This window comes from Chelonus insularis, unplaced genomic scaffold (assembly GCF_013357705.1).
Source record: "Chelonus insularis isolate UGA/USDA-ARS -01 unplaced genomic scaffold, ASM1335770v1 contig_131_pilon, whole genome shotgun sequence".
NCBI classification, from domain to species: domain Eukaryota; kingdom Metazoa; phylum Arthropoda; class Insecta; order Hymenoptera; family Braconidae; genus Chelonus; species Chelonus insularis.
The window spans coordinates 1,320,810-1,345,793 of record NW_023276372.1 but is presented as its reverse complement, the minus strand read 5'-3'; the positions used below and the strand labels follow the sequence as shown (position 1 = coordinate 1,345,793).

The following is a 24,984-nucleotide window of genomic DNA, read 5'->3' as shown; positions in this document are numbered from 1 at the left end:
GAGAATAAGTCAATTATTTTTAAAAAGTATTTATGGGTAAATAATGTGAGATCTGGAGAAGAAGAAAATTTACCAGAAAGCATTCTAGTAGATTGAAAAAAAAAATTTGACTGTACAAAAAAATGTTCATTTAATCAATAAAAATAATTTGAAATATTCGCGATAGAATATTTTAAAATATATAAAAATTCTATCATGTCAATTCCAAACAATTTATTGCAATGATACAATATTTTGATTTTATTAATTGAATGAAATACTACTTGTTCACGGTTGTTTTTTATTTAATCAATGAGAAGAGGAAAATATTTGAAAGTATGAATATCACCTGTAAGGTAGATTTAAAATCCAACTAATTACTTGGATGATTCACTGAATAATAAATGTTGATGCATATCCACTAACAAGTAAATAGTGCTTAGTTGGATTGTCTCGGGATGAATGATAAATTTGTTCTGCTATTCATCATGAAGCTTTCGACATTTGACAAACCGCCAAGGGGATTTTACTTACCTTTCTACAGAGATACGATGAAAACATCTTTCGTTTTTGGTAGAAACATAGTTTGTCGGCGATTTCTCGGTAAATCTTAGCGGGGAATTTACGAAAAATGCCGTGACTAAAGGTAATACTGCACTTGTTGCACAAAGGTTGGGTTAAAAAGAGGCTCCTAATGTCTAACGAATTCCAACCTCCTGTTATTTTTCTTTTGATTTTCTCTTTTGGAAAATATAAAGAAGAAGAGAAATATCATTCGAGAAGAGAAAAAGACCCCCCGTGCTCAAACCCAAAACCGGATGCGAACACGCATATTTCTATTGACACGACGCAAAAACCTCGCCGGTCACTCGCCTCTTTTCATTTTACTTTACATTAGCAACGTTTGCTTGTATATTATACATATAATCTTAGAATCTGTGCGGTCTTTTAGTAAATGCGGGGGTGCTTTAATCCTTGACCTTTTTCTTCAATACATGCATTCTTACCCGCTTGAGAAAACTACCGTACCGTATTGTGTACAACAACGATCCAATTGGTTTCTGTTTTCAACAATTTTCGGCTTGTTATGAATACATAAACACTCATAAAAAATAATCAAAATAGATCTGGGTATGCTTGATGTTCTGATGATGAACTTCCTATTAATTAAAATCAATAATTTTTTTTGTTTATGATAAATTGCTATTGTTATAAACAATATACAATAGTTTGGTCACATCAAGTTACTTATAATGACATTTTATTAATACTTGTTGAATATAATCATAGTCATAATAATCCAATAAATTAAAACTATTTTTAATTGTGCATTTTGAGTGTGCTTTCAAATGTCTTAAACTGGAAAAATAAATTAAAAATTTATTATTAAAATTAAAAATTCGATTCCATTACAATGAGAAGTTACCACTCCGATTGTAATAGAGAAAAAAAGTTAGTCAACTAATTAGTAATTTGTATAAAAAAAAATTGATGGAATAAATCAACTCTTGAATGGAAGACAATTGAAGTGACAGTATTACTTATGGCATAAAAAACTGTAAGAAATGTCAAAAGGCGCAGTCGACAAATAAATTCCTGCCAAGCCCCCAAGGATAAGAGTAGTTTTACCAGTTTTCTCGGAAAAACAAAATTATGATTTCTTAATTAAAAATAAATGAAATCGATTACTTATCGTAATGAGTAAAATTTTTAATTACTTCGAAGGAAGAATTGCAATGTAATTGAAGTAAGGAAAGAATTCTTTCAAGTTAGATCGAAAAAGAAATAAAAGTCGAACGTGCTCAGTTGCAGGTTGGGTATATAGTAGAGGCTGGAGCTCGTCTCGTCTTGTAACAAGAGACGGTGCGGACAATGGGTGGCTCAACCAAGTAAAGACTTCTGGTCTCTGCGCAACCAAGAACTGTAGACTTCTTCTCTTCAGAGTAAAGTATAGAAAAAAATTAAAATAAAACTAAAAACCACTTACATCCAGAATTCACGATCACCCGGCACGAATCTCTGGTTCGGGATTTCCAACGAAACGTGCTCATTCGTTCTGGTCAACGTACTTTTCTCTTGAGTATACTTAAAGTGAATTTTACGAGCGATTTGTCGTGGTTTCCAGACACGACGAATGAGTTTAAAGAGCATACACCAAAATTCACCAAATAAAAAATATTCATTAATACATACACATATTACTGTTTAAGGTAGTTTGGGCTTTGACAGATTTACAGTTGACAACACTTTTTTTTAATTTATCTAAAAGATTATTTTTCTATAAATAAAGCAAAATAACAAGAAATTTTTCTACTACATTTGTTTAGGAGAAATAATTGCTGTTGTTACAAGTTATTATAATTTTTTTTCAATTCATTATTTGTTTAATTTAACATTGTTTTGATTATAAAACCTGAAAGGTTCCTTTAAATTTATATCAATTGTTTAATCATTTTTTACAATCAAAGATCCCTCTCTATTAACAAAAATAGAGTGCTTTATATTTGTATCTCTTATTAAAAATAATTCAATAGATTAATTTTACAATAAGTCATAAAAATTATAAAAAATAGTACTCGAAATGTATTTAAGTTAAATTTCAATAAAATGGCGGCAATGTTATTTAAAATAATTGTTATAAATTAGAGTTATTGTTTCATTTCTCATTATATCTTTTGAATTCAACCTATAAATTATCTTTACAAATTATATAGATATCCAATGTAAAAAAAAAAGCGAAAAAAAAATTTTGACTACCAATATGTGGATACCAAACTGCCTAGCTTTAATCTACCTTCATAAAAGAATAAAGTGAAAGAAAAAAAAAACAACAGTTGCAACAATATTTTCGAAAGATAGTAAAGCATAAAGATAAGTAAATTGTGCAGATAACAACAAGCATGACACGGGAAATACGAGAAAGGATCGTGTTCAAGTCATGTTTCGTACAACTGATGACAATATTTGTTTTATTTTATAATTGTAAAATGAATGTACGGCGTATCTTCCAGACGTCTAGAGATAATTACAAGTTATTCAAAGAGTTGAAAGAATATATACTGTTTATAAATTCAATTAAACTTAAATATGTAATTCATATGAAGGTAAATTATACTAATGTTTGTGAATAAAAATAATATATAAAAAAAAAATATCCTTGATTAAATAAACATATTAGCAATTTTTATAACTGTATTACTTCATAATGAATATCCTTCGAGCAAATGATAGAAATAAAATTCCTAAATGAATATATTAATTATTTTTTTACACTCTAGTTAATATCCTAATATTAAAGGACCCGATAATGATTAAATTGTAGCGTTAAATGGGGAGAAAAAAGGAGGAAAAAATGACGAGTGTTTAGTCGAGAATCGCGATAATTTCTAGGAAGAAATAAACGAAGCGAAGAATTTCTCGTGCCAGCTTGCGCACGTGTGGATGATATTTCGGTCCAACGACCTTCTTTCTCTCACTCCTTTCAACCGGAAAAGAGTATCCGAAATGCCGTACATCCGTTTTTGAATTGTCTACATTGAACAACATAAATAATCTACAAACATAAGTAAATAAAAAATTAACCATCTAAAAATACAATTGCAATAAAGGAGAATTAAAAAAAATCTTTTTGCATTAAATAAAAATAAAAATAGATTACTAAAGGCTTCCTTGTTTACAGAGCAATCGCGGGAGCGTGTGCCTGAGGCATTATTCACTCATGAAATTTATTTAAAAATGCAGGGGAGTTTGAGAGAATTTTAAAGAAGAAGACTTAGAGGGCGTCTCCAAAACCAAGTGGTGGTAACGCGAAACCCGAAACGGCAACGTTGCAAGGCCACGAGGTGTTGGACCGCGAGTTCGTGGCCTCAGGGATGCCTGAAACTTACTATAAAGTACAGCCACTAGTAGTTGACAGTTTGAGATAAATATTCCAACTTTTATCTTGTTTAATTCGATTTTACGTTCACTTGTAATTTTCTTCAACCTTCTATTTATCATAACAAAAACAAAAATATACTTTTCCTCTTATCAATGAAATCTTATTTAAGAAGGTAATTACACAACTGATAATACAATACAGTCCAGTCAATATGCTTCACAAATTTAAAGTTCATTTAATATTAATCGATTTGTAATTACTTAAGTAAACATTTGTGACCACATGGCAAAATGTGTTTTTTTTTTTGTTATAAAAAAATCGCATTTATTTTATTAAATATATTGAAAACAACGCATCGGAGATGGAAAGTTATATCTACACTAAATGTATTAAACAACTGGGTATTAATTAAATGTCATTAATTTTTAAGATAAAAAATAAAACATGTATTATAACAAATTCCATGAGTTTAATGTTTAATTTAATGTTTAATGATCAATCTTTAATGTTGTTTTATTTAACAACCTCCTTAATAAAACATTTGTGTTTTCTTTAATGACTTTTCTCCACCAATTAACGTGGAGGTTATTTAATCTATTAGCATATACTTATATTCATGCCGTTTGAAAGTAAGAGAATACTTCTTTGTCAAGTCATGATGTCTATAAGTGAGGAAACTTTTTAGGAAAAAGATAAAACGAAAGGTGTAACCCACTGCACTCGCCCACTCTTTTCTCATATTTATCCTCCAACGTACCGCAATACTGCATTCTTAAGACGTCGACAAGCCAACCGGTCCTCAGAGGCGCTGAGAACATCGCGAGAAGCGAGAAGTTTGACACCCGTGGACAATCCGGTGCGACGGCTTGTGTGAACTTTTGCAAGGATAACAGGACGATAAAGAGCCAAATCAGAAAGAGAAAGAGAGATACTTAAACATTGGAAATAAAAAGATTTTTTTTTCCTCCAATAAAAGAAGCTGAAAAATGGATATTTTATTATCATACATAAAAAATAAACTTCAAGAAAAACAAACATCTAAAGGAGGGACTAATTTTAAAAATAACTTTTGCTTCTAATCATTTCTATATATCAACGTCTTATGTGCTTGCGTTGAAATCGATTGTGATACCTTATACGGTTGAGCTTGCGAAGATGAAGGAGATGATGTTTCCGAGGATGTCTATCAGGTAGATTATGCAAACTAAAATAACCTATTAATAGCATGAAAAAAAAAGGATTTTTTAACAATTATTTCCGATAAATAAATAAAAAGGCTGCCGTTATTTAATTAAGAAACTTCATTACCTGAACTAAGAGGCAAGGTAGTTTCATTCATCTTATTATCAAGATATTGATTATTTATTTATAAACATATACTTGGTCATTTATTCAAAAAATTGATTATTAACTACCCATCAGAAAGTTATGGGATCGATTTTTTGAATTCGTGATTCTGTCATATCTTTACGTTTTGAGACAATTAGAAGAATATTAAAAGATTTAAAAATTAATGTCCGTCCGTACATTTGTACGTACGTGTGTCCGGTTTTTCTTCGTTTTCGACATCGATTTAATTTATTAAATTATCGTGACTGTGATTATATTCAATAAAATATTATTAAAAATAATTTTATGTAATTAAACAATTGTATAATGGTTTTTAATTAAGACCCATTTTTTAGATAAAAAAAAAAATTTCATTATCTGAGCTAATAGGCAAGTTAGTTTCATTCATCTCATTATCAAGATATTGATTATTTATTTATATACATATACTTGGACATTTATTTAGAAGATTGATTATTATTCCGTGACATAGCTATAGGTTGCAAATATTTTTTTTTTTTTTCAAGTTCAGTCTTTTTCATGCCTCTTAAGAGAATCGACGTAACAAGCGAAGAAAAATGGCAACTTGTACTTTGACGAGACTATATCCGGACGCACACGAGACTTGAAAGCAAGTGTTGGATCTTGTCAGCTACGCCCATATAAATCCTCAGTTACCTAGTCCCGCTTTATATACGAGATACAATTATTTACAGGAATCGGGTGGAGCTTCCTTATTTAGTCCTAGTTAACTTGGTTTATACACACGATTGATAGTATTTTTTATCTTTTTCTCACCATTTTCTTTTTATCATTAAAAAATTATCTCTACAAAAACCACGACATCCTCCGTGGAAAAATGTATCATTTAATAGTGTTTTTCTTTTATCTTGACAAAAAAAAATTGAAGAAAAAATAATATTATATAATCCTCTAGGTTGTTACATAAAAAATGATGCTGTATTATGATAAAATATTAACCTTTTTTTTTTAAAGAAACGGATGTTGTTAAAAGGGAAAACATTGAAGAGGGTCGAAGTAAAAATTCCGATGTTTAAATTTCGATGATTTTTTATTTACTTAACGATGATGTTGCACGTATATGAAATGAGCAAAAGTGAGATAGAAATGACCTGAAAAAAACTTTAAAGAAAATTACTCTGGCACGCATTTCGTGTTCGAGATGAGATAGATAAGTTGATGGGACTGGATCGAATTAGTAGATTTTGTTTCAGATAACGAAAGTATCTACATTATGTCCAGAAAATTGATGAGTCTAAAATGTAAGGAAAATTGCATGAATTGTTGAAATTTCGAAGGAAATATTTAAAAACTTGACAGAAAAGTTTGAAAACAATGAATTGTTTTAAGTGAAAACCTTTATGGTGATATTTAATTTTCTATAACTCATAACCTTAAATTTACATATTTTTCAATGAATTGAAAAAATCTTTTTACTTTCAAATTCCGAAACGTGTACTGCTAAATTTTTGCACTAACATTCAGTGAAAAAAATGCTTTCTATAATTCTTTTCATATTTTTTAACAATTTAAAAATTATTTATTTACAAGAATTGTTTATTTTATAATTATTTTACCATTATTAATTAACAATGTTTTGTAATTGTCTCTGATTGTTTACGAAGTAATAGTTACTAAGAAAATGAAAAAAAATAAAAAATAAAACAGACACACAAAAATTTCCAAGCCCAACTGAATACAAATTTTTGCTGCTGCTAATTTTGTTTTTTTTTTCTTCCCTTGTTTCCTTTCATCCTTTTCTCCTTCTTCACATGCTCAACTCCCTCCTCTACCATATATCCTTTTATAATCATAATCATCCTCCCATTCTCGTATCCCAGTACACACGATTGTAATTATCAACGCCCCTCAATCGGTAACTTCTTTCTCATCTCAATAAATTTTTCAAGATGATGATTTTTTTTTTTCAACTCTGCCCAAATTTTAATAATAGCTCTGTCACGTTGTAATAAATGTAAGAGGTAATAAATTTTTGAATAATCATTATCGCAATGCAAGAGTAAGAACATATATGACAGCATTTTTATGAACACAAAATAACAACAGGCTTATCGATAGTACTTGAAACAAGCGGATATGAATCACGCGTGAATATGCGAGCAATTGAAAGGGGTCAGTGACATTGTAAACACATTACCGATTGTTTTTTAAAATTATTTCTTTTTATTAAAAAAAAAAAAAAAAATACTGTCAATTCAAACAATTAATTAGTCACAGGTATTCCTACTGTATTTATATATCACAAATAAAATTTATTTTTTATATTATCATTGCACTATTAAATGATTATGTAATTAAAAAATATTTTTAATAGCTTAATTTGTGTTTAAACATAATATTATCCAAGTTTGTAAAGAATAAATATCATGAATAAATATTGACATGAATTTCTTTCGAGTGAGTATCTATGATACTTTTAGTTACAGCAATCTTAAATAGATACTAATTAGGTTAAATAAAATGTACTTGTTAATTTATCAGTGATTAAAAGATTATGAAAGATGTAATGCTATAAATGAATTGTATTATATAAAATAGTTGAGAAAAATTTTATCTGTTCCCTTTACTTCTTTCTTTCATGACATTGCGTGACGACGTGAATTAAATGACCCCACGTGTCGAGCACGTGTTGTCGTGGGTCAGGGACCTGGTTTCCTGTCAATTCTTATTTTTAATATTACTACATTTTTCTCATATTTTTCGTCGCTAGATTGGTATCGTCAGTTTTTAATATTAAATTATCGGATAAATATTTTTTAATAACACATTTATATCAGATGTATTTGCATCAGATTTTTTTTACTGGGAACAAGTAATATTTTTTTTGTAGAGTCAGTTTTGATGATTACTTGAAATAATTCATTGCAAAAATACATCTTTATTGTGCTCCTTAAGTAGGAAAATAATTAATAATATTATTATTATTAATATTAACTTAGTATATTGGTTATTATAATATCATAATATGATTATAAAAAATAAATAAATTCAATAAAATATTTAATGGCGAATACTTCAAATTCTTTTTATCGATTAAATGAACATTTTTTTGTGAATCAAAAATATTTTTTCCCAGTGTGTGCCTCACTTGATGATCACAATAACAAATAAGTCCAGCATAAAAAATTAAAGTAAAAGGAAAAATATAAATCCAGTGAAGCGAACATCCAGATCAGGTGGATTCTCTCGCGTCTTAAGAAAAGATAATCCAGCTTCACTTTTCACCATTTTATTTCTTCATTCATTGAGTAAAACGTAGAGGTTTTGAAGTTCTTGGAAAAGCGTTTTACGAGGAAATTTGTTTATAAAGGAAGGTGCAACTCCAGAGAATAGAGGGGAAGCTTCGAAGGAGTCTGATAGAAGAGGAGATGAATTCTAAAGAGCAAGAGGAAAAAGAAAACCCTCGGGACGAGATGCAGGAATATAGCAATGAATAAGGGAACTAGAGATTTCTCTTTCTCTCTTATACATATATCCACACACGTATATACACACTTTGAATGCAAGAAGTGCACCAGGTAAGCTCGTTAGCGAGCAGGTAGAGGCTGTGTCAGGGTAGATGCATGCTGACTGTAGTTTCTCTCTTATATATACGTTTGTTTATGTACCGGGTGTCTTGGTGGTCCACCACGAACATTTATATATATACACCAGCCCTCTTTTAACATTTTCTGTATAACGTCATTTACAACCTTTTCTATTCCAACAAAGTATATAATGCTAAAGCTTTTCTCCTCGATTTTACACTGTTTTCCCTCACCTGTATCTATCTATTCATCACTATAGAAATATTTTCCGTGTTTAACTCGATACTTTTTATGACACAAACATGACAGAGTTATTTTAGAAAAACTTTTGAGCTTTTGTCATGTCAATTTCTAATTTTTTGTTCATTTTGTTTTTTTTTTGATAAAATTTTTTATCCCTTCAATATTATTATTTTTAATTATCAATCAATATAATTTTAATTAAACAGTATAATCAACTAATATATTTTTTATAATTCAGTAATTTTTCCCGGAGTTTTTAATAGCTTTTATTGGAAATTTTTCTCCGTTTACCAAGTTCAATTTTCGCTGCAGTCATCATGTGCATCAAAGACATTGTGATAACATCATAACACTCTAGTGTTTCACTGTTTTCTTGTCAACCCAATAATTAAAAAAAAAAAATAATAAATAAAATAGAGTTTGTTGTCAATTGACGGAAACCTGTAGATAGAAAAAAGCTTTTAAACCGTCCGGTTTTTCCCAAGCCCAAATGACCGTTGTAACCTTGAATAAATGACTGAGAGGAATTTTTTTAAACAAAAATAAACATTAAGATGAGAGATTTTTGGAGGGTTAAGGTGAGTAGTGAAAGATAAAGAGAAAATATCGGGGCAATGTTGATCACCCGGTAGGCAGTTCGAAGCGTAAGAAATGGGTGGGTTAGAGTGCGAGGACGAAGGAGAAATGGAGAGAGCAAGAGAGGAGATGAAGAGAGAGAGGAGAAATGGTACGAGGGGCGCGACCAAGTGAGACACAACAGGCGTCAAGAGGCCTACAGTAGGGGGTCGAAGAGTAAGCGGGGCTGAAGAAGGAGACGAAGAAGAGGAACAACGTAAAGAATAAGAGAACTTGCTCTCGGGTGCCATGTGCATTGGTGAGTAGTTACTGTGAGGCACTACGAGGGTTCGAAAGAAAGGTATTCGGGCAAGTTCAGGGTGATGCAGCGAGTCTCGTTCGCCTCGTTTCGTTTCTTCAGTTCTTTCCCCTCATCACCTTCTCTCCATCCTCGTTGTCTTCTTCTTCTTCTGAAGCATTCACGATCGGCGTTGCCGCTGTAGCTTTCGTCTCGTTTCGTTTCTCTACACATTGCTCGCGGCGATCTAAGCGGCCGCCTACACGCGAACTCGTCAATTACTTCGCACAACGAGATATCATTGGCCCTCGTTGGTCTTTTTTACGTCATGTAGATGATGCTGTGGAAAAGGAAAGATCCACCAACATGGGACCCCGAATTATGTAGTCTCTGGTGTATACTACTCGGGAGAATGTTTTTTTTTTTTGTTCAAACCCCCCTAAGCAACAAGAATATTTCAACTTTCCTTCATGTCTTCGCTTTGCATTTCCTGCTATTATCGTCGCCCATTGCCATTAGTTTAAATTAGTACAGGCGCCGCACGCGATCTTGAATTCCGAATTATATATTTTTTTACTTTTGACTTGAATAACAAAAATAAATACGTCCTTTTCTATAATTTTTGGCCAATTTTCGAGTTTGTTTTTATGAATACAAATACCAACAACATGTTGAAATCAATGGGAATTATGTGGCAACTTGGCGAAAAAAAAATTCACTCCTTTTTATTTTATTTCTTTAACGAAATTTTAGGATAAAAAAAAATTTTTCAGCGTTTTTAAAATATTTGAAATGACTCATATTAGCATTATTTAAATTATGACTTTGTAAAAATTGAAAATAAGTATATTTATTAAAAACATCTAATCTAAAAACCAAAATTAAGTGTGATATTTGTTGTGTTCCAATTTAGTGCATGAAGAATAAATATTACCGTAAATTTGATTTTATGTTTGTTTTTTTTTTTTTTTCGAATAGAAATACGGGGAATATAAATAAACGTTTATCATGGAAGTTTCAAATGTCTCATTTCGGCGAACAACTTTAGACCACCGTTACTACTCGGCCATTCCAATCACCGGATTATTAACCACTTGAGTGGTCGTTGCTTGTTCCACTCCCTCAGCTTCTGATTTTACATGTGTTGAGTTATACATATGTACTACATAGCTAAACCTTCATCTGTATACTAGAAGCTTCTACTGCCACACAACACACCATGTATGTTTATAACTCTAGCTTTTCTTCGCATCGATAAAAGACTATTCAACCGAACCTCAACTATTTTTATTTGAATCCTTTATAATGAAATACTGCCAGATCATCTTTATATCACATTCTTTAGTAATTAGACAGTCAACGTGTGCTGATAAGACTCTAAAGTGTCAATAAAAATGTGAAAAATTACACCAAGAGAATTTTGGAGTAATTTTAATTTTAAAATTAATTATTTTTTATGTACATAATTGATGATTCACAGGTATCTACTACACGTTTTAAATATTAATGTTTAAATACCACGATAGCTAAATAAAACATTGAAAAATGTCAAGAATTTACAAGCCAATTCATTGAGACTAAAGAATTACTTTTTGGCGCGGTTGAAGTAAAGTAAATTCGCGTGTCGTGGGAATCCATAAATCTTGGACAGTAGTCTTTTGGCAACAAAGTGACAACGGAGCCAACGAATGCCAGTACAATTTGTCAGTGACGTGAGAGAGACGGTAAAAGATACTGAAGAAGATAGAAAATGACATCACATAAAGATTGCACACATAGGATCGCGTATAATTTCATTGTATGCATTACTAACGACTCTGCAATGATAATTTACTTCTTAGACGTACCGCGAAATAGGATTATGTCTATTATAAATCCTTCCACGAATTTACGTTTCTTTTGTTTCTTTAATCGTAATAAAATACAATTAGTTTGAGCATGCTAAATATACTCAGGCTCTTTATTTACAGATTTTTTAAATCTTTTATAGAGAATAAACTCACCGGTCATGATTTTAACAACATAATTGACATTTCACTACAATATATTTCTCAAAATTACTCCAAGAGAATCGTATATTTTGTCTAAACAACAAGTGTCAAAGAATCAAAACAATAAAACTTACCGAAAACAGAAGAGAGATCAGACCTCGTCGAGGTCTTACCCGAAGAAGTATAGGCTCCAGTGCTGAGAGATCCCTTTTCCTGTAACACAACACACACATGATGGTCCTAATAACACATTAAATCCAAAAGATGATAAACTTAGTTGATTGGATAAAATAAATTGATGATCGATGAGTTAATAAACATTTTATCAGTGAATTATTTCGCACCTCAGACTCAGTGAGGTCGATGAGTGAGCTTTTTTCCTCGGTGAGGTTTTCAGAGGACCTCTCCTCATCTTTGCCCTCATCCTTGAAAACCTTGACCTCGTCCTCGCTGCCGAGATCATCGCCTTCGCCGCTGCTGCTCACGTGCCGCATTATTATTTCGCGCGCCGATCGTCCGACGGGACCGATCGGGCGTCAACGCGCGTCTGTTGGCAGGTTGTTTTAACGTTCTTGGTTCTTTTTCGATGCACGTTCGTTGTCGATCTCACTATTGTATTTATTGACCGATCAAAACATCCGTTTATACCATAAAAACACTCTTACTCTGCTTGACAATAGCCGTAGAAAAATCATAGAGTAGTCAATGATAAAACTTGGAGTAGTTATAAAAGACAATAGTGACGAAAAATGATTGATAAATAATAAGAAACATAGAAAGTATTAGAAAAAAGAGTCGATAGAAAATAAGCCCTAATTCGACGAATTACTTGATCTTCAACTGATTGTGAAAGACACTCCGATAAATAAAAAAAAACGATCGCATCACCACAGTCATTTAAACACTATCATGGATGTATTTGACACCAACGCACAACGATATCACTTTTTTTTTTTCTCTACTGTGCGTACAGAGAGCAAACTAAAATATCCAAAGCACAATACTGTAGAAACGTGTGCGTGTCAACACAATATTATACACGCATATGAGCCGTAAACACTTGAGTATTGTTATTCTTTCTACACATACATATGTATGTATATAACCTTAAAAGGTATATATTTTTACCCGGCGTGAGTTTCCACGAATCTCACAGACTCAGTGAAAGCCGGGTGAACACGCGCGCACTTTGTATACGCGCAATGGTGGCCACGACACGAGCACGGATTGACACAACACTCGAAGGTCAAATAATGAGACACTAGAGTGACGCTGGTGCACGCGGCAAAGCGCCATCGTGCTCGTCTTTTATAATTATTTATTCTATACTCGCTAACAAATATCTTTCTCAAATAGTATAACTATCTTTTCTCTTATTTTCAATTATTCCAAGCTAGTATTTTATTCTCTATTCTTAATTAGTTGTTTGAAAGAAAAAAAATAATACAACCGAGCTGCGTTTACCGAGTCGCCGACACGTTCGACTCGAACCGCTCTACCTGGATGCTCGGTGCTGACTGTCGGCTGGATTGCTCGGGCGGGCGGCTCTCCCACGCGTGGACCAATCACGGTGCCGGATTCGTCCGGACGGTTTCCCTTCGCCGGCTTCCCTCCCACAGCCCCCCGCAAGCAACGAGGACCAGTCATGGCAGCATTGGAGAGTCCAGGCGGTATACGAATACTCACGAAGACTTCCGACATTGGTCGAATGCCAGACGCGGTATATATAAATATAATACAAGCCTGTATGGTAACGCACTACAGTTGCGCTCTGACGTTAGACTCGCGCGACCAACATCTACGTACAATCAACGACCACCCTGTGATGCACGTGAATGCCACAGAGACGTAAAGGACGATGACACGCGACCGACTACTCGTTTATATTATGAGTGGGAGAGACGATGTTTCTTAACGCTGGATCGCTTCTACAAGATGCGACACACGTCAATGATCTTGTTGATTTTAATCATTAATGCCATTTTATTTATTTAATATTGAGTATTAACAGATGTTCAATTCAAATCGACTACCAATGTGTAACCATTAGGATGATTGATTTTTATTTTTCCAGGTAAATTTTCATGAGTTGGGAGTGATTAAAATCTGTATAGGTTATGGAGAGATTTTTAAAAATAAAAATGCTCTAGGACTTGAAAGTGAAATCAATGATCGACCTAACTATGAATAGTGTAGAGAGAGCCCATCTGTCCACTGAAATGGAGTAATTTGATTATAGGTGATATTAACGCCGTCCACTCACTAGCTCCCAATTTTCGTATTTGATTAACATCACTCCGGACCTCTATGAGGGTTCATTTACAATGCAAAAATCCTAGCATTAATCTTATCGAAGATATTACGAATTTATGGAATTTCTTCAGGAATTTCGTGATACATTTTTAATTAATTGGAATTTATCAATCATTCTGACACATCGAAATATCCCAAGCCTATATGATGCTTATGAATATCATCAAACATTTTTTTTCTTTTTCGAATAAAATTGTTTACTTTAACATATTTATGCTATGCTGAATAATTTATATAAAATTCCAATTATTTTTCGATCTTACTATTATTTTCTTTTTAAAAAAACCAAAAAATTACTTACTTGTTAATTAAATCGATAAGAATGTGAATTTGATGACGGTAATTGATTTTTTCTCAGTAATTGCATAAATAATCGTGGAGAATTACAGTATTAGTCATCATAAAGCAGAGTAATTGTTTAGATAGTAGCCTGAAGTACTCATAAAGTAGATTGATAAAAGAGGATGATGAAGTTCACCCTGCAGGTACTACAAATTGTGATTTAGATCTAAATTAAAGAGGTTCAAGTGTTTTGAATGAGCACGCAATTCAATTGTTAATTACTTTGACAGTATTTTACTTTTGTTAAGAAATATTATTAATCATAATCAATAAATAAATAAAATACCTTAGTAAATAAAATCTTTTCATGTATTCAATTATCTGAAGAATGTGGATTATTTAATTAAATTGTATTTTTTAGGTTAATAAAAATTTCTCTGATTAGAATAGTAATCAACGTATTTGAATTGGAAATTTTATTTTTACTGCACTCTAGCGGATGCTTGAAGCAATAGAATTTTATCGGTAGAGTAAACAAAGTGTTATTATAAAAAATTATATTTAATTCTATCTATTTAACGTTAAAATAAAATAATTATGACTAACTATTGTTGATAAAAATCAAAATCAATAATGTCAGTGATTGACAAAGACCAATTAAACGCGTTTGAAGTGTCATACTCACAGTCGGTAACAGTAAACTCGCAGTTATCTACCAAAGATAATACAATTTTTTTTAAATTTATAATTTTATATAATTTTATTTTTTTACAGGAAGAAGATTCTAATAAAGTTGCTTATCATCAAAAATATATGTTGATGCCTTAGATCATTTTTTTTATATGGAATTAAATTATTCCTTTGTCTCATTTGGAATCTTTTGAACAAAATTATTTAAAAAAATTCTAAAAACTCTTCCATTATCAAAGTAATGAATGATAATATTGATTAAAAAATAAATTTAATTGTAATAAAATAGGAAAAGTTTGATGATATTTGAATTATTGTCATTTAGACTTGTTCCACTTAGTAATCATGTCTTTCTCATTTTTCCATCATCATTATGACGATTCTCGACAAGAACTCTCGAGCATTTGTGAAAACTGGTCGTTGTCGTAGAACAAAACCAGGAATCTTAACACGAATACTACGATTGAGCAGATGAATGCAAAAAGTCTGAAAGGAAATAAAGAGCGTCCGGATGTACGTCATTAACACGAGAAAAGAACTGACTAAAGAGAATGAATGTCAAAAAAGACGATGTAATTCTGCATAATTTTAAATAGATTTCCTCATGCCAAAAAAAATTGTATCAGTTTTAATAGAGTAAAGAAAAATTTTTTACTATTCTCAAGTAAGTACTGATGTCAGATGTCATTAATTTTGAATTAATTATGTTCAATACGACAGCATTTGAGTCTCCTCGAAAAAAAATCAAACTTTAATTTTTATCATAAATTAAAGTATTTCAATGGACATTAATTTCTCGGTCAATTTTTTTTTAATATCAATAAAAATTAATAATTAATTAATTAATTATTGCTGCTATTGTTGGTAATTATTATTATTGTTTGTTTTAGAAATGTCACACAAAGCTATAAAGAGTTAATCTTCTTTTTTCAATCTTTGTGTGTTCTTCAAGAATAATAGAAGACAAATTAATCAATATGCAAAAAGCTAGTGTATATATTGAATAAAAAATATTAATTTTATTCCAAAAGGGCCCTAGGTCTTGTTTTCGACACAGCTCAGAGTGATTGAAATACCTTAAAAGCAATAAATTTAATATTTTTTTAATATTATTGATTTTAGTTTTGCTGTTGAAGCAGACCTGGGCTTTCTTCCGGCTTACCTCAGTAAGACCACCGTTATGAATCAAACGTGGTTTAGAATTGATGTCTAGTCTGCATATTCATCCATACATATTCTTTGAACCTATTGCTTTATGAGTACTATAAATTTTTTAATTTTATTTTCTTCTCTCTTTCAAGAGAAATAACAACGTTTGACTCGACATATTTTCAAGTGTCCGCATAATTACGAGAATTAATGTGTACATATGTATTGTGATAAGCTGAATAGTATTTAGAGATTATAAAAAATGTTTAAATCGTCAGATAGAAAGAATTACATCATCTACACAATATACTATAGTCAGTCCAACACGTTCACACGCTCAATCAACTGTAGATAATATTGAGTTACCTTAGCGCAGATGGCCAGTTCGCGTTTGACCACGCTACTAGGAACTTCTAATATAAGTTCTTCTATAAAATTTGTTTTCAATCGTAAATAAAATACCTGAGCTTGTTTGATCAACATGCCTAACTGTCCCAAGTGTAATAAACCTGTTTATTTTGGTAAGACAGATATTTTTTTGTTCCCTTTTATCATTTATTTGCTAATTTAATTATTAATTATCATCAACAACACTCTACATATTTTAAACTGAAAAATTTGCACCATTCATTTTAATTATGGATACATTCATCAGTTAGAGTTTATCAATTACTACATTTAGTAATAAATCTAAAAAAAAAAAATAAAATTGATTTATGAAGTTTTTAATGAAATTGAAAAAGGAATCAGTTGCATTTTTAAGTCAACATGATTGACAATCTCATGAATAATTAATGATCTATACTTTTTTGCATTAATAATATTTAAATAGGACTTTTATAACTATTTTTAATGGCAAAGAATTCGTTCAAGTGCCATCAAATAATGTTTTTTTTTTATTATTATTAAATAAAAGTATCAATGATCTCATTTGCTTGACCTCGAAAAAAATGATCACCTTGACAAATATTATGTCATTCCAATGGCTTTGTTTTTTTCTTGTGCTTGTCAATATATCCTATTTTTTAATCATTAGTAATCCATTACCAATCTATTGATCATCCAATTATAAAAAGAATTTTTGTCATCAAATAATCCATAAAATCTCAAAAAAAATAATTAGTGATAAAAAAACTAGTCTATGATCATTTAAAAATAGTAATACTAGGTTAATGATTATTTAAGTTACTAAGATAATGTTATCTATATTAGATACATATTAATAACACATTTCAAATTTTTTTAACCACTCAAATAATACTAGAAAAATTGTCAATTATTTCATAAGTGAATAGAAAAAACTTGCAATCATACAAAAATGGCAACAAGTGGTTTAAGTTTGCAAAAATATATTTTTCTTTACTTTGTGAAATTTAATAGCCTGGGAGTTAATAACCGACAACTCTATGATGTGTACAAAGAGACTATAAATTTTTTTTTCAAATTTTTTCCATAGCCTTTAGCCTTTAGAAAAAAAAAGTCTATATTGAATATAGTCAAAGCTTTATATTCAGACTGAATTTTACGCTGCTGTTATAGTGTTTGCAATAGTTTTATCAATACAAACATGGAGGCTTCTGTATCTATGGTATTGAATAAAATTCCATTGCAAATAAGACATAGAAAAAATATATATATATAACTAGACGAATATGATAAAAGCTTGAATACAATGAATATGAAGCTACAGTAAGTTTTGTTCTCTCTGGGGTTTTCTTATGACAATTTATAAAAGAACTATATTGCAATAGCATCAGAATCATGAATTTGGTGGGTGGGTATCACTGAAGAGAAGAAAAAAACATAAAAGATGTTGTGAAAATGCGGGGATGCACATCAGCTGCATAACAACAAAGTATCCGGCCACGAGGACAACAACAAAGAGGGCGACGTTCCGGACCCTTACGGTGGGTAATAATGAGAAGAACAGAGATGAAACAGGTTTGGTTGAAGAATAGCAGAGTAGAAGAGTCGAAGGTTCGAAAGACGAATGAGAAAGATTATACGAGAGAAACCCAAAGAAAAATAAAAAAAAAAAAAATAAGGAAAAAAATCGTAATAAAGATAAAAAAAAAAAGCAGAAAATATAAAATGGAAGCTAGAATGAAATATTTCAACGGAGAGAACGTAGATATGGGAAAGTAGTTGGTACAAACGAAAAGAAAGAAAAAAGGAGAAAGAAAGAAAAATGAACAAGAGAAAGGATTTCTGTAGTCTCTGTATATGCATCGCGTAGCCACCGATTGTTTAACGCCGAGCGCAACGATGCGTACAAGGTACAGTCTGCCAGTTCTCTGATGCGCGGAAATGCCGACGATCCTGTATGCATTCTCTTTTCTTCACGCTTGTTACTACTGCTGCTGTTGCTGCTTTATAATTAGGAGTTAATTAACTAATGGCCCTTAGAGCCGTCCCTCTAAGTTCCTTTTTTAAAACCCTCAGCTCTTTTATCATTTTGGTTGATCATTTCATACGTTGCTAAACCTATCATGTATTATTATCCAATCAATTACAGCGATAATTTTACAAAGAAAATGCCCAATTTATTTCTTTAAGGTTAGACTTGTAGTAACCTCTAATTATTTTTGGCAAATTATTCATTATTTAGACAATTTTTATCACGTAAACATTGTTCCGAAATTGACAAAAAAGTGGCAAACAAGTACTTCCGCCATGACACCTCCAAATTAATTTAATTAAGCTCTAAATTACGACAAAGAATCCATTTTTGATTACGTAATCTGTCGTTTACTAAAATGCTATAATTTGTTTATGGTATTCAAAATTGTAAATACTTGGATGTTTTATGATTAAACACTTCAAATGTTTTATTACTAAACACTTGAATTTTCCTGGATTTGCAGTGTAATCGATGGTAATTATTTTCAATTGAATATTTCTCAATAAGCTAAAAGCTACTAATAATTATGATTATTGAAAGAAAAAATCATTTTAAATATTGAGTTGTCACTGGAGATGAAGTACCTATAAAAGGATATACTACTTTAATACCACAAGGAGTAAATATGAACAAAAAAATTTGCTACACCTACGAACAATAAGTGTTGAAATAATAATCACGACGTAAACAAGGAAGCCAGGACATATAACATCCATAAATGCAAAGACTCTTGGGTTTTGTTTCTTTATTCATCCTCACACGATGAATAATTGCTCTCGGAGCACGTCTCTAAGGACCCTCTATTGAAATTTATAATTAAGAAATTGCTAATGGACCTGTGCATTCATGGTATTTAGTATTGTTGACAAGACCAAGTTGCTTCACATATAGTATCTATATGATTATCTAAAGAATTTTTGCAATATTTATCTTCCTTACTCTCGTGTTCATCTTTTATTTATTCATACAAATTTCTCAACACAATGGCTTTATTTCTGGAAATTTCACAATCAACGTTACTCAGCATTAATTGATCTGTTTGATAATACCTTATTATCATAATTATTATTAATTATTTTGATTAAAATAATTTTTATAAAACGACGCTCACCGAGATTCAATAATTACTTTACGTACATTTAAAATGTAGTAGTTGTTTCAGTTAGATGATTTTATTAATTATTTACCCCATCATATTGCACTTAATTTTATGAATGAAATGTTTTAATTGTAGCTGAGCGGAAAACATCCCTCGGTAAAGATTGGCACAGTTCATGTTTACGTTGTGAGAAATGCAACAAGACGCTGACACCTGGTGGTCATTCTGAACATGAAGGCAAACCTTACTGCAATCATCCTTGTTATTCAGCACTCTTTGGACCTGGAGGTAAAGTTTTAATTAATTCTTCCCATCATTTACATTCTGAGTAGCAATAAAATATGGCCCTGGTATTGTTTATTTGTCTAAGTATGAATTTATTGTCCCTACTAGGGGTGTAATTATTACCTTATTACAACCCCTATTAGTGCTATACGGGTATTCATTACATAAATAAATGGTAGAAGTCCTAGATCCTATTTCCTTTTCCAGGTCAGAATTTATTCCCTTATAAGTATCACATCATCAGGTAAGGTGTTCCTTTAAACATTCATAATAGGGCCATATTTAAAATGCTACCTGGGATTAACCTATGTATTATTATTCTTTATTATTCATATTAACTTTACAATGTTTTTATGTTTCTATTCAGGATTCGGACGAGGAGGTGCTGAAAGTTATGTTTATAATAAATAATCTATTTTTACGGACATTCCAAAATTGCTCACTCTAATTAACGCACTTCAAAAGTATAATTACTATAAAAGAATTCATACTATTCTTGCACGCTTATTGATAATAAGTTATATTCAGAAATGAATAATTTTTTGTAAGCTTAATTATGAAATGAAATAAATAAATATATTTTCTTGATTTGTTGCGAGCAATTGATTATTCAAATTCACTACATTGTCGTAAAAGGGTATTTTCCAGCATGTGAAGTCTTTTTTATCGACAGTGTATAATCTTTCAAACATTTATCATTTGAGGTACTTACCGACAAAGAATACAGATGCCTACACTTGTCTTTTTTATCATACATCAATGTATTATCAACCGATGATTAATTTATCGATAATAAAGAACTGTTACTAAGAAAGGAAATTTTGAATGGAATTTAGTTAATTACATTAATTTGTGAGTTTATTATTTTTTTAAAGATTGTAAGTGATAAGCTAGCAGGTAAAAGATGATTGCTATTTGTTCTTGCTTGTTTAGAACTAATAATTTATTATCGTAATAATAAAAAAATAATCTATTTAAAATTTTTGTAATTTATTTTATTTATTTAAAGACGATATGATAGGTACTTGGATCAAGTTCCTCTCAATTTAAAATTCTCAGTAAACAAGCTCTTTCATTTCAAAAAATTATATTAATTAAATAAAAACTTGACATGTTCATAATCTACAAATATTCAATTGAGTGGATCTTACTATTTTTCTAAAATAAAGTTTAAAATATTCATAAATAAATTCTTATAAATCTCATATTTATTTAAAAAGGATTTACAATGTTGTGTTTATTTTTCGTAATCATCAACAGCGAGACTCGGCAAGAGCGGCGCATCAAATATGAATATCACACGGAAAAAAATAAATTAAATATAATAAAAAAGATCATTTTATTTGTATTTTATGGATAAGAAATGCATAATGTGATATTTTAAACCAAAAAATTAAGAATAATTATTCCATGTGAAATATTAATAATTTTCATTAATGTATATTGGATTCATTCAGCCTAAAATCTCATATTCTATTATTTTATTTTACATTGTTCTTCAGTAAATATATCTTTCTTTGATGAATTCAAAATAAAAGTACTGCAGCTCAATTATTGTAAAGAGTTCTTTGGCAAAACTTATTACACATAGATTATTGTTACAATTAATAAATTAATTAATTAATATAGGCTTTAAATATTGTAATGACAATAATACGAATTGTGATGATTATTAATAAAATAACAATATAAAAAAAAAATGCAAAGTAATCAAATACAATTGTACACATAATTGTATTGAACTTTGGATAAAATTACCTAATCGGTGCGTGAGAGAAATGTGTATATTAAAAATTAATTATTAATTAATTATCGTCCATCACACAATATCTGAGACTCTGTCACTAGTAACAGTCCTTCACCAAAACAATTTTTATTATCAATTAAATAAAAAACAAACATTTCAACTAAGTAAAAATTAATTCATTTTCAGCCTCAACTATATAAAAATTATACTTTCATACTATCATTCTTATTTTTTTTTTTTACAATACTCCTTTTTTTCTTTCGCTCTTACCTATTTCTACGCCGCGGCATTCAGCACATCATCGAAACACTACAATAATATATATTAAATTTTACAGATCATTTAGAATTAATTAGTGTCTACAAATTTTTTTTATCTTATAATAAGAGATATAAAATAATTTGTATCCGAAGATACATACTAAAAAATAAAATAAAAAAACTTAAATGATGAATATTTGTATCAAATCATCATCCATTGGTCGATCAATTCTATTCTTGATTAATTTTGAAATATATATTTATTTATTTTAAAAGTATTTTGGTGAAATTTTCTAAATTCAATTTAATAAACAAAACATATTAAAATATATGTGCAGTGCAATATAAAGAGAGATATCGACTAGTGATAAATGTACGCAGGCATTCAAACATGTCCCCAAAAATGTCTAGTAATCTGACTGACGTGTAGAAAAAAGAGTGAAGAAAAATTATACATTCCCATACGATTTGCCTATCAGATACAAAGTCATCAAATATGAAATTAATGAATCTAATGTAAATGAAAAAAAAAATTTTACAAATAATTTTTTCATTAAAAATAATTAAATTGAACAAAAAACAATAAATAATAATTTGTTCTGATTAAAAATTGCCAAGATTCTTTTTTCTTTTCTTTTGATTGACTTAGAACCCTGGAATTGATTTACTTTGTAATTACAATAATTTTTCTATCATTTGACACAACTAAGATCTCACACGTCTTACATGATTTTAATCTTATATATGAATTTAATTCAAAATTATTTGCATTCAACTATTTTTCCATTTCATAATTACCACACTATACTCTCTCATAATTATTTATAATTTTTATCTATACATATACGATTGTTCAATTACACTTATTTACAATTTATTTACGAGCTATAAACTATTAAGTCAATTAAAAGTCGCTATCAACGACTGTCTCATGCCGAACGCGAAAACTCATATCATTTTTTATTTTGCGTGGTCTTTGGTTTTTCTACAAAAAATATATATATTTATATTTAATATTCTTAAATTGTATATTTAACTTGATACTCGATTCATAAGTCGTTTTAAATCTCAATAAAGTCCAGCAAGTTGCCTTGATCAAACTTTACCGCGATTATCTTTTACAAAATTGTCAAATAAAATACGAGAATGTCAAATATACGATTAAAGGAAATTTATCTTTTTACAATATTTTTTTTACAGTCAACTCATTCCACAACTTTACACCCACGCGATCGGTCTCAGGAGTACGCAAGTATTATGAGGAATTACATGTCTTGTGTGGAAAATGTTATAAACGTTCTCCTGAGGCGTGTCTATGCGTTCAGTAAATGAAGACTCGTCCGAAGGCTGATTGCGATAGCGTCATGTGGAAAATTATGCTAATCGAGGGATTATAAATTAAACTACCTACAACTGAGTGCTAGAGAATTGCGGTAACGAACGTCCGCATGTGACGAGACACGATATAATGTCTAGATGTTAGCGATAAAGTCGTTTTCATCATCGTGCCCCTCAACAAGAGATCAGTACTTAATTTCAATTGGTTTCTTCTCATGATATGGCGTTCGTTCTTCATCATTTTTTGTAAGTCTTCAAGTAGATAAGATTGTTGATGAACGAACATTGCAGTTAGTTGCAAATTAAGCCAAATATAGGTCCGTTGCGGTTGAAGTGTGATCAGGCTTCGTGCATGCGCTTCCAGTTGGTGATGCAGCACTTGCTCCACTGCTGGCTCTTGTTGCTGCCAAAGGAGAACGACTTGCTACATCTGCGCTGCTATCCGGACCTCCGTTGCATCCACCCTGCTGCGAGTTGTGGGAAGACGCCAGCGTATCCCCATTACAATAGTAATATGTTGAATCTGGTGAAAAAGTTATTTTTCGTTAATAAAAAATATTCCTTTGTTTTTTTGATATTTATTTATCTTATTATTACTAGTGCCTGTGCTGATTTTACATGGAATAAATGTTCTCTCAGAAATGATTATGAATCATACTGGAATTATTAATAAATAAATATTTTTTCTGCTCAAGTATAAAATGATTTTATTTGCACTGAGAAAATAATTCACCGTGAACAAGTGATATTTATTTATTAAATAAGCCAATTTTGATTCTCAAAAATTAAAATGTATATTTTGTTGATTATACATTTTTATTGTTCTCAATTACTTTAAATAGAAGAGAATTGATTTATTCTAGTGTTTCAATGAATAGATCATTTTTTTAAGATCAAAATATCGTTAAATTCAATAAAATATTTTATTGTAAATATTTCAAATCATTTTTATTAATTAAATAAACATTCTTTTGTACAGTAAAAATATTTCTCTCAGTGCAGTAATTATGAATCATACTTAATTGATCAATAAATAAATATTTTCCCTAGAATAAAATGATTTTATCTGCTTTACTGAATCACAACAATTTCTGTGTAATCAATTTAATCCATTTGTTTTTATCCCTGATCTAGTCGGCTATCATACTCACTGTTTACTTACTGAGCAACCCGCTTGTCGCTGCTCCATAACCATATCCGCTGTAAGGTGCACTCGAGTATTGAGAATAAGCCGCACTGTATGCATAATCTCCACCACCTAGATCAATAAAACATCACATAATTAAATTTCTACTTTCAATAAATCATAAATTAAAAAAAATTCATCAACATTATAACAACCTTGGTTATTTTTTATAAACATGAGATCAGTTATTAAATTAAATCCTCAATGAAGAATTATTCTTAACTGTTAATCATGAAATTATTAATAAAAGAAAGAAAGAAAAAAAAATAATGATTGTATTGCATCGTAAATTTTCAAGCTCTAATTATCATCATCAGTAGCAATACTAGTGGAAACAGTATCATCATCATCATTATCATTATCATCATCATTACCATTACAACATTTAAT

The 24,984-nt window shown here is 30.3% G+C and overlaps 3 protein-coding genes across 8 annotated transcripts in view; 1 reads left to right on the top strand and 2 right to left on the bottom strand.

Annotated features, from left to right (window-relative positions):
* The window catches only part of pan (pangolin), a 107,317-nt gene extending 93,968 nt beyond the window's left edge, over nt 1–13,349 (bottom strand). For 2 of the 3 annotated variants that reach the window (XM_035095246.1, XM_035095245.1), the window contains exons 1-2: nt 12,189–12,338; nt 11,979–12,057 (exon numbers count right to left, since the gene is read on the bottom strand). In XM_035095246.1, coding sequence (XP_034951137.1) covers nt 11,979–12,057; nt 12,189–12,338 — 229 coding nt within the window. Of the gene's footprint in view, nt 1–11,978; nt 12,058–12,188 lie in introns of all 3 variants that reach the window. The other variant, XM_035095244.1, reaches the window with a different exon arrangement.
* A 3,293-nt stretch (nt 13,350–16,642) lies between these two features.
* LOC118072893 (cysteine-rich protein 1-like) lies at nt 16,643–20,651 on the top strand. The gene is made up of 3 exons (XM_035093053.1): nt 16,643–16,799; nt 19,914–20,066; nt 20,431–20,651. Exons 1-3 carry the CDS (start codon nt 16,760–16,762, stop codon nt 20,472–20,474), a joined length of 237 nt encoding a protein of 78 aa, XP_034948944.1. The 5' UTR covers nt 16,643–16,759; the 3' UTR covers nt 20,475–20,651.
* A 1,051-nt stretch (nt 20,652–21,702) lies between these two features.
* The window catches only part of sv (shaven), an 85,218-nt gene continuing 81,936 nt past the window's right edge, over nt 21,703–24,984 (bottom strand). For all 4 annotated transcript variants that reach the window (XM_035094944.1, XM_035094946.1, XM_035094945.1 and 1 more), the window contains 2 exons: nt 24,571–24,666; nt 21,703–23,931 (listed from right to left, as the gene is read on the bottom strand). In XM_035094944.1, the coding sequence (XP_034950835.1) occupies nt 23,711–23,931; nt 24,571–24,666 (317 nt within the window). In that variant the 3' untranslated portion in view covers nt 21,703–23,710. The remainder of the gene's footprint in view (nt 23,932–24,570; nt 24,667–24,984) is intronic.